The following is a 10,908-nucleotide window of genomic DNA, read 5'->3' as shown; positions in this document are numbered from 1 at the left end:
CCCTTTTTACCTTTGGATCCCCCTCCCCTCCATGGCCATGTCTCTCTCCAAGGGTCCCCCCTGCCCTCTTCTCATAATAACCCCCAAGTAGTTGGGCCCAAAGGAATCCCCCGAGGAGGGGGCAGGGAAGGAAAATGGGAGAGGAGGCCTGGCAGGCCTCCTGCCTTTCTTTGGGGGGAGAATCCCCAAAGAAACCTTCCTTCTTATAACCCCCAAAGGCTTCCCAGAAAACCCTCCAGCCATTTATCTGAATGAACAAGGGCTCTCCCCACTTCCATCCCTCCTCAGAATAGACTATGAGGGCAGCAATGGCTTCAGGGGCTGAGACTGTGCATACATAGATGTCCCCAAAGGCCCCTCCTCAGCATGCGCAGGATCGCCAGGGCCGAGATGCTACTGCTTATTCTGCTGGCGGTCTTTGTGGGAAAGAAAGGTTTGTGCCTGGGCTTCAGAGGCCTCCCCTTCTTTCCCTCCTTCCTTTCTTCCTTTGAGGAGACCACAATAGAGCCCAAGGTGCAGAGCTGGACTCAGGAGGGAAAGGCATGAAAGGAAGGCTCTAGTTTGGAAATATAGCTGTCCCTGTGTATCCTGGATGTTTGTGTGTTTGCCTCTGCTGTTCTTATGGCTGGGAATGGAGCTGAGGACGGAGGAGAGAAGAAAGGGTCAGTTTTGGGCAAATTCAGAACTTCTGTGCATCAAAGAGTCCAGTGTGTTGAAATAGCAAAGAACTTTATTGCGAACACACAGAAATTCAGTGTCTAAGCCAGAACTGCCCACTCCCATCCAAACAAGACATTAAAACCCCAAAACCTAAAACTCCACCCTCTTCCAAACCTAGCCCCCCCCCCAATTCCCACAGTCTATGCCCCACAGTTAACAAGCCCCCCTTTGCCATTCCTGAAATTAGGCCCTTTCTGCCTCCAACTTTCTTTAGCCAACATCCCACAAATTCCAAAAGCTATCATCCCCATAACTATTTTAACCAGCTGTAATAAATCCCAGCCCTCCATCTGCCTAACCTATACCACGACCCACAATCCGCAGCCAAATTTACAACCCAAAGTCATTATCTATACAATTAGCAATTAAAACCCAATCTTAACAAAATACAACCTTAACATAGACATATGGACAGACAAACATTACAAACAAAATCACAACAGTCTTTTCTTAGCACTGCTGGATTGAAAATATATTTTTTCCATTCCTTACTGACAAAAAGAGTGTTAGTTCATTTCTGGGATTTGTGTGGCTTCTCTCCTGTGTGGACTCTCTGATGTGTCACTAGGTCTGACTTTGAAGTAAAAGATTTCCCACAATGCTGGCATTTGTATAGCTTCTCTCCTGTGTGGGTTCTCTGATGTGTCACTAGGTGTGACTTCGAATAAAAACATTTCCCACAATGCTGGCATTTGCATGGCTTCTCTCCTGTGTGGACTCTCTGATGTATCACTAGGTGTGACTTCGAATAAAAACATTTCTCACAATGCTGGCATTTGTATGGCTTCTCTCCTGTGTGGGTTCTCTGATGTCTCACTAGGTCTGACTTTGAAGTAAAAGATTTCCCACAATGCTGGCATTTGTATGGCTTCTCTCCTGTGTGGACTCTCTGATGTATCACTAGGTTTGACTTCGAATAAAAACATTTCCCACAATGCTGGCATTTGTATGGCTTCTCTCCTGTGTGGACTCTCTGATGCATGAGAAGAACTGACTTGTAGGCAAAACATTTCCCACAATGCTGGCATATGTATGGCTTCTCTCTTATGTGGAATCTCTGATGTGTCACTAAGTGAGGCTTCTGAGAAAAACATTTCCCACAATGCTGGCATTTGTATGGCTTCTCTCCTGTGTGGACTCTCTGATGTCTCACTAGCTGTGACGTCTGAGGAAAGCATTTCCCACAATGCTGGCATTTGTATGGCTTCTCTCCTGTGTGGACTCTCTGATGTCTCACTAGCTGTGACTTCTGAGGAAAGCATTTCCCACAATGCTGGCATTTGTATGGCTTCTCTCCTGTGTGGGTTCTCTGATGTCTCACTAGGTCTGACTTTGAAGAAAAACATTTGCCACAATGCTGGCATTTGTATGGCTTCTCTCCTGTGTGGAGTCTCTGATGTATTACTAGGTGTCCCTTTGAAGTAAAACATTTCCCACAATGCTGGCATTTGAATGGCTTCTCTCCTGTGTGGAGTCTCTGATGTATCACTAGGTGTGCCTTTGAAGTAAAACATTTCCCACAATGCTGGCATTTGTGTGGCTTCTCTCCTGTGTGGACTCTCCGATGCATGACTAGGACTGACTTGTAAGCAAAATATTTCCCACAATGCTGGCATTTATGTGACTTCTTTCTTGTGTGGACTCTCTTGTGACCGACAAATTCTTCTGTAAAAGAGGACAATGAGTGAATCACAGTGTAAAGCCAGGAAAGTGTTACCCCACGATTTAGCCCCACGTTCACCCCTCCCTATTTGAGATTAAATTAATAAAATTGGTGTGAGTGACCTGAGCATGAACCTGTTCTGGATGCCCCCAAATCCATATAATGATTGTATTCTTACTCATAGGAGCTACCAAAGAAGAGATTGAAGGGGAACTGCCATGAAGAAATCAGTAGAAGCAGATAGTCAGGCCAGTGAAAAATATTTCATTAAATATATGTAAAACTATTTTAATTGAAAAGTGGCATCATTTCCTGTGAGACTGCCAGAGAGTGTTGAGTCAGAGCACATGGCATGATGCAAGCTAACTGCAGAGGATGCTTCATGCTGTGTGGCACCAGGAGATGACTCACAACCAATACAGTATACAGCGCACATGCGGATTGATGTGGGTTGGTGTTGGGTGTAGAAGAGATTGTGAAGTTGATGGAAGTCAGAGAGGAGAGCTTGCAAATATTTGTTTTATATTGCAACGCAAGCTAAAGAACCTCCAAGGACTTGGAGGAAATCAACTGTGTGTCAGTTATTTTTAAGTGTGGAAAGTGGTCAGTGCATTGCCAATGCCTATATATCTGGAGATTTGCTTCTGTACTCTGCTATGTTATTGTTGAGCTCTGGGAATGTTGCCTTCAGACTGTGCTATACATTGGCTTGTGAATGGGACCAGAATTCAGAGCCAAGAAGGAGCTAAGAGCCAGTGTGACTATCCTGTTTGGCTGAGGTATTTTTGCCAAGCACCCATTGCATTTATTTCAGTTTCATACAATTCTTTCCCCACCCAGGAAACATCCTAAAGCAATTTAAACCTTTTCGAAAGCTCGGTTTCCGCCCCTAAGCAACAATTTCAGTATAAATATCAGCCCCAACTGGCTCTTCTTCAGCGTCAGTCCAGTTGCAGACAGACGCTCCGTTGGTTTACACTGCTAAACACCTCACTGCACTCACCAGCCCCACTTGCCATTGGAGTTACTGACTTCTCTCTCCTTTCTGGACCCTCAGCAATTGGAATCTAGATATTACCATTAGCAAAGCCTTACACTATTCACCACCCCCACCTTTGTTACCCAGTTCTTGTGTGTGTGCGTGAACACCTATATGTGTATATGTGTGTGTATGCGTGTATTTTGCTTTCCCCCTAAATAAAACACAAAAACCTATTGGAAATGCCTCTGGAGTTCTATGTGCCTCTGGGTCTGGTATAGTTGGGATGAATCCCGGGGTCACTGTAGCCTCACTCTCTCCTTTGAGCTAAGTATGAAATTCCCCTAAAAGCATAGCACTTGTGGGTGTCCTACCCAGACTCCAGCATTTCGAGTGACAAAGGGCCTCTGGAATCAACCACGGAACTAAGCAAGCTCAGGTTGGAAAAGAAACATGAGAGAAAAAGGGATTATTGTGTTACCTTTTCCTCTCTTCATAGACATTGCTCATAATTCCTAAATGGAACCCTTAATATGTATGAAAACAAGGGCCTGATTTCAAGTTCAGTTCTGAGGTTCAGTGCTCTACATGGGGATACCGTTGTAACAAGTTCGGAAGCTTCAGTTAGTTCAAAACGCAGCAGCCAGATTGGTCACCGGAACATCTAGGTCAGGCCATATAACACCAGTTCTAACATCTCTACGTTGGCTGCCAATTAGCTTCCGGGCGCAATACAAAGCGTTGGTTATTACCTTTAAAGCCCTACATGGCTTGGGCCTGAGCTACTTGAGGGAACGCCTCTCCCTACACAATCTGTCCCGCCCTCTCAGAACAAAGAGCAGTCTAAGAACAACTTCTCACAGAGCATACACAGCCATGGTCCCCAATTTATGGAACAACATGCTGGAGGAGATCCCTCTTATCACCATCTTGGATGCTTTCAAGAAAGCACTTAAGACAGATCGCTTCCAGCAAGCTTACCCACCCGACCTCTTGTAAAGAACTTAAGGAAAAATCCCACTTCTGATCACAATTGTGCATTTTAAACGATGTTTTTATTTGTCCCGAATTGAGTTTTTGGCAACTGGTTGTTTTACTGTGTGTAAATTGGATGCTATCGTTGTTTTGTGGCTATTTTATGGTTGCAATACCACCTCAATCCGTTGCGAGAGGGGGGGGGGGGGGGAATACAAATAAAACTTATTATTATTATTATTATTAAAATCTATCAGGTTGGAGGCTTCCTACCAATCCCCAAGGCCCCTCTCCTGGCCCTTCCCAGAGGTCCCTTCCTTTCCGCACAGAGCTAGGCGATCCTGGCTTTGCTCCTGCCTTTCCCTCCTGGCTCCCAGAGGTCTAGAGTCATAGAGTTGGAAGAGACCACAAGGGCCATCCAGTCCAACCCCATTCTACCATGCAGGAATCAAAGCATCCCCGACAGATGGCCATCCAGCCTCTGTTTAAAGACCTCTAAGGAAGGAGACTCCACGAACATCTCCGAGGGAGTTTGTTCCATTGTCGAACAGCCCTTACTGTCAGGAAGTTCCTCCTAATGTTGAGGTGGAAACTCTTTTCCTGTAACTTGCATCCATTGCTCCGCGTTTTAGTCTCCGGAGCAACAGAAAAGAAGTGTCCTACCTCCTCGATATGAAATCCCTTCAAATATTTAAACAGGTCTATCATATCACCTCTTAACCTTCTCTTTTCCAGTCTAAACATTCCCAGCTCTCTAAGCCGTTCCTCATACGGCATGGTTTCCAGACCGTTCCCCATTTTAGTTGCCCTCCTTTGGACACACTCGTTTCTCCATATCCTTTTTGAATTGTGGTGCCCTGAACTGGACACAGTATTCCAGGTGGGGCCTGAGCAAAGCAGAATAGAGTGGAACTATTACTTCCCTTGATCTAGATACTATTCTTCTATTGATGCAGCCTAAGATCGCATTGCCTTGTTAGCTGCCGCATCGCACTGTTGACTCATCTTTAACTTGTGGTTTACTTGGACTCCTAGATCCCTTTCACACGTAGTTTCATTCAGCCAGGTGTCCCCCATCCTATATCTGTTCATTTCATCCCCCCCCCCCCAGCCTAATCCCCTTCCCTTTCTCCCTCCACTCTCCAACCTTCCCTCTTGCTCATCTGTACTGCTTCAGAATTTCAACTTCACCATCTCTTTCCTGCCTTTCTATTTTTCACATTTGCTCCTTCTCTCTATCACAGATACACACCCATTTATGTGATGCATAAAAGAGACACTTTGAGGCTCATTTGTTGAGAAAGGTAGAATAATCAATATACAAATAACCCAATGGGAAAGGCAGAGCAAGGGGGCTGGGACCTGGTCTCCAATTTTGGTGAGGATCAAGCACCAGGGAGCAGCCTTAAAACAGTCTTAAGACATCTCTAAGACAGGGCTGGGCTACTATTGGGCATGGGGGGGGGGGGCATCACATGGGCCCCCAGGGTATCTCAGGGGCAACTGCACATTGTATTGCCATAAAATAGAAATCATATTTTGACCCTAAGTATTGCATCCCTTTGGGGAAGTGGAGGCCATTTTGACACTGTTGGGCCTTCTCTGAGCCATTGCAGGGCCAAGGGAGGTCTTTTCCCCAAGAAGCCTCTCCAGAGCCTGAAAAGGCTGGAAGAGGGCCAAAAAAGGTGGAAACATACTCAGAGATGTGCTGAGTACCATTTCAGTGAGAAATGCATTAATCTCTATGCTGTCTTCCCACAAAATCCTAGAATTGGTGTGATATCTGGGGGCAGAACTAAGGCGCGTTACAGACCACCGGATTGCGGCGGTCTGGCGCCGCCTCCGCTTTCAGCGTCCAGGAGCTGCAGCGGCCAAACCGCGCGGCTCGTGTACGCTCCGAGGAAGGAGAGCAGAAATCGCGCTCCTTCCTGGGCCCCGGAAGAGACGCTGCGAGGCACTAGTTGCGCACTCGCGGCGTCACTTCTGGGGCACGGCGTGCGGACGCACAGTGTCCACTACGTCAATATGGCGGCGGCCGTGTGGAACGGCCATTTGTCATGGACTCTGTCCGTGATAGGGTTGGGGCGTTTGGAAGAGATGCCCCTTTTTCAAACTGGGACATCCTCAGGACATCCCTAATGGCGGTCTGTAACCCGCCTAAGTTTCAGAATTAAAAAGTCCTTTGCTTGCACCAAAAGGTCTATTGAGAAACTCAGGCAGATGCGTCCATTAACACATCTAAGCAGTCTCTGAAGTGTCTAAACCTTTTCCCTCCATCGTTAACTATCTCCACACTCCTACCCTTTCCTCCCCCTTCAGCCCCTAAACAGTCTGGCTGCCAAGGTACCTCTTGCCTTATTCTCCACTGTTCACATATGCCTCTCCCCCCGGGGGCATGTCTGCCACCCAAAGCTCACAAACCAGTCAGTTAAGAGCCTCCACTACTGGAGGTTGGCTAGTGCTTGGAATGTGTATTCCTGCACGGCAGAAGTGGGTTGAACTGGATGGCCCTTGTGGTCTATTCCATCTCGATGATTCTATAATGCTTGTGGATTCCGGTTCCTTACCCACAGAGGCCACATTCTCATAATTCTCCATCATTATATAACTGTACATAATTCTCTGCTTCTTCGTCAACAGTTTCCATTCGTCCTCGGTGAAATATATCGCCACATCCGCAAAGGTCACCTGCAACAGAAAATAGCCCTCATCCACAGAGTGACTCAGCAAAAGGGGAGGAAAGCACATGGTGCATCCAAATATTATTTGATCACTTTAGAATTCAGTCCAGGAAATAAACTTTAAATTCTGTCAGCAAGAAAAAAGCTACTGCCTTTGAGACTCAGTTTATCTTGAATCTTTCCAATATAATATACAATATAACACACAATATAATTTGGGCCATGGCTGGGATACTGATGATGGATTAGGAGACTGACTATCCCAACACATACAGTACATTTAGCCACCAAAGAATTATGGTGCATTTAGATATTTCTTGCCACATTTGAGAGGCAAACGTTGTTTTTAATAACAGTTCTGGGGAGCACTCTGGGCTTGAGGGCCACTGGGCCCACCCCATATTTAGATCCAGAGATGTTCTCCCATAGCCCCCAACATTTCACAGATTGGAAAAGCAAGACACACGTGGACAAGCAACCCAGAAGGCAGTGAAGATGGCCAACGTTGTTTATGAGGAAGATCACGCAAACTAGGAAGGGCACAGCAGTTTGCTTTTGCTTCAGCCTCCTGGGAAGGGCCATATCTTCCTTCTTTCCTCTCCTCTCCCCACTTTTGAGTTGATGGGCTGCAAACTCCTTGGCACTCCTTATGCAGAAATTGAAATGAGCTGAAGAAAGGGGAAAGTGGGAGGAGGAGAAAGAAACCAGGACATTTTAAAAGCCCTCGAAATAATGGGGTGACAGAGGATTAACCAGGACTGTCTCTGCCAAACTCGGACAGTATTTTATTTGCTTCCTTTCATAAATTGACCCAGCAGTGACACAGATGAAGCTATTAGGATAGTGACTCACCGAAGAGCTATTGTTCCTCGGCAGCCTCTTTCTGTTGGAGCCCAACTCCCTTCGCTTGGCCTCTGTGTCGGCCATCAGGCGGACAGGGGTTCCTGGTGGTCCTGCACTTGGGTCACTTCCAGGAAGAGAGGCCCCAAAGCCGTGTCCAAGGAGGCCGAGATGAGGTTCCTGAGAAAAGGGACCAGGGTTAGGATCTGCTTGGCGAGAAACCCTGCAGCACTCAAAGACATAGAGAATGGCATCCTGCTGGTTATATACGCAGGTGACATATGCCTCCTTTGGGCCGATGCAGAGGTGGGCATGCCCTTCCTCCCTCTGCACCAAACAAAGCCCCCTGGACCTAGCTCCCCTACACAACAGATACTCCATGCCTTCTTAGAGTGTGATGGTAAACCTATGGCACGCGTGCCAGAGGAGGCACTCAGAGCCCTCTCTGTGTGCACATGTTCCATCGCCCCAGCACAGAGTTTGCCAGAGTTTGTTACTAGAAAGCCAGAGGGACATGGCACTTTGCAATAAATAAGTGGGTCTTGTGTTGCAGTTTGGGCACTCGGCCTCTAAGAGGTTCACCATCACTGGATTAGGGGATGGGAATTTGGAGAGGGCCCTGGTTATGTCCCTATAGCTAGATGTGAAATCAGTGCATCATAAATAAATGAACAAATAATCTGCTGAAACCTCCAGAGTCCCCAGTGCTTTTCCCCACCATCAGCCCCTTTCCCAAGAAGGCTGCATCCGCACTGTAGAAATAAGGCACTTTGACACCACTTTAACCGCTCAGTGCTATGGAATCCTGGGATTTTGCCTTTGGGACACTTAGCCTTCTCTGCCAGAGCTCTCATGCCACAACAAACTACAAATCCCAGGATTCCATAGGATGGAGCCAGCAGATTTAAACCGGCTTCGATCCGGATCATTTCTATAATGCAGATAAAACCTAGGTCTGTTGTAAAAGGATAGAAGCACCCAAGTCGAATTTTTCTCCTGTAAAAATGGTTTTGCTTTTCAAAAATATAAGCAGTTTTTCTGTCTAATCCTTATTCTTTTTCTTGTTGTTGTTTGTTTGTATGATTGTATACATCATTCTTGGTAATATGAGATGGTCAGTCTGTCTCCTTCCTTCTTGCCTGAAAATCTCTTAATAAGAAAACTGGGGAGACGTTTAAAACCTCCCAAAGGAGCCACTTTTGGCCTTGTTTGGGGGACTAGCCTCCTCTTAGAAGCCAAAGCCCCATGTTTGTGAAGAAGAAGAATAAGGCTTGTATTAAAACTATCCTCCCTGTTTCTGACCCCTTTTAAAACCCATGTTCCCCAGAAGGAGCAGAGCTGTGTAACAAGAAAACCCTGACACAATATAGACACAAAAGTCACACAAAGAGACACACTTCCTTCCTTTTGGCCCAAGGAGCCTGGCCTCCTTCTTGGGAGATTATCGCACTGCGTTCTGAGAACGTTCCTATCATCACGTGATGAGAACGTTCCTGGAACAGATATTACTGCATTAGTAAACTAGAACGTGATCAGAACGTGATCAGAACTGCATTTTACCGCACAGCGATTCCTGAAACCGTTCCGAGAACATATTCCACCAAGGCCGCCTCCGTCTCCTGATTGGCTGAAAGAATGACAGGCAGGGAGGCAGGGAAGCAGGCAGGCGAGCGACTGCAGTGAGGGAAGGGGTGTGTGTGAGAGAGAGAGGGGGGAAAGGAGGAGGGAGGGAAGGGAGGGAAGAAGGAGGGATCAGGAGGAAGGCAGGGAGAAAGAGAAATGGGGAGAGATGAGCCTTGCAAGTTACATCCCAAACCTCCTTTGCAAGGCTGGGAAGAAGGAGGAGCTCCATGCAGGTCTCTTCAAGCCGAAGAAAAGCAAGTTGCCAGGGAGGGGACTGGGCCAAGGGCAGAGCCCCGGCAGCCATAGCAGCTCTTTAAACCGGTTAGAAAAGAAGAGTCCTCTGCTGTCATCCCAATTCCCCATTTTGGCTGCTTGTCAGCCTTTTGCCTCCTGTGTGTGTGCGCATGTAATGTGTGCCTTCATAGAATCATAGAATCATAGAGTTGGAAGAGACCACAAGGGCCATCCAGTCCAACCCCATTCTGCCATGCAGGAAATCACAATCAAAGCATCCCCAACAGATGGCCATCCAGCCTCTGCTTAAAGACCTCCAAGGAAGGAGACTCCACTACACTCTGAGGAAAGAGTGTGTTCCACTGTCGAACAGCCCTTACTCTCAGGAAGTTCCTCCTAATATTGAGGTGGGATCTCTTTTCCTGGAGCTTGCATCCATTGCTCCGGGTCCTAGTCTCTGGAGCAGCAGAAAACAAGCTTGCTCCCTCATCAATGTGACATCCCTTCAAATATTTAAACAGGGCTATCATATCACCTCTTAATCTTCTCTTCTCCAGGCTAAACATCCCCAGCTCCCTAAGTCGTTCCTTGTAGGGCATGGTTTCCAGACCTTTCACCATTTTAGTCGCCCTCCTTTGGACACGCTCCTTTTTGAATTGTGGTGCCCAGAACTGGACACAATATTCCAGGTGGGGCCTGTGAGCTTCCCTCCCTGCTTTAATTCTTGTCTGGCTCTTTGCTATGGAATTCTGGGAGTTGTTTGCTTGCTTTTGTGTGTTGCTCCAAACAGAGGAGCTTTTGTGGGTTCCTTCCTGGAGGGAAGGAGGAGAAGGTCCTGGGCATCCCTGCCATCCTTGCCCCCTGCAGGCTGCCAGCACAGGAGCCCCGCTGGACATGACACTAGAGGCCCCCGCAGAAGCAGCCAGACCCTCTCCCTCTTGCTCTCTGCTCTGGCCCCCCTGTTTCCCTCTCTCTTTCTCTCTCTTTCCCTTCTTTCCTCTTCTCTCACTTGTCCCAACTTTCCTCCCTTCCCTCCCTCCTTCTTTCCCCCCTCACACACACACACCTTCCCTCACTGCAGTCGCTCGCCTGCCTGCCTCCCTCCCTGCCTGTCATTCTTTCAGCCAATCAGGAGACGGAGGAATGCGAGAACGGATTTGAGAACACATAAGAATATCGCACACACTTCTGTT

The 10,908-nt window shown here is 47.3% G+C and overlaps 1 protein-coding gene across 1 annotated transcript; it reads right to left on the bottom strand.

The window, feature by feature from the left end:
* Window positions 1-1,138: 1,138 nt before the first annotated feature.
* LOC149305301 (uncharacterized) lies at window positions 1,139-9,280 on the bottom strand. Its single transcript, XM_089477993.1, has 4 exons — window positions 9,256-9,280; window positions 7,871-8,038; window positions 6,905-7,025; window positions 1,139-2,385 (listed from the first exon to the last, which is right to left on the bottom strand). The coding sequence occupies exons 2-4, from the start codon at window positions 7,943-7,945 to the stop codon at window positions 1,232-1,234; spliced, it is 1,350 nt and encodes a 449-aa protein (XP_089334119.1). The 5' UTR covers window positions 7,946-8,038; window positions 9,256-9,280; the 3' UTR covers window positions 1,139-1,231.
* Window positions 9,281-10,908: the final 1,628 nt, after the last annotated feature.

This window comes from Sceloporus occidentalis, unplaced genomic scaffold, assembly GCF_023333645.1.
Source record: "Sceloporus occidentalis isolate IW3139 unplaced genomic scaffold, rSceOcc1.0.p SCAF_12, whole genome shotgun sequence".
Lineage (NCBI taxonomy): Eukaryota > Metazoa > Chordata > Lepidosauria > Squamata > Phrynosomatidae > Sceloporus > Sceloporus occidentalis.
The sequence above is the reverse complement of the archived record's forward strand: the minus strand, read 5'-3'. Positions and strand labels throughout refer to the sequence as shown.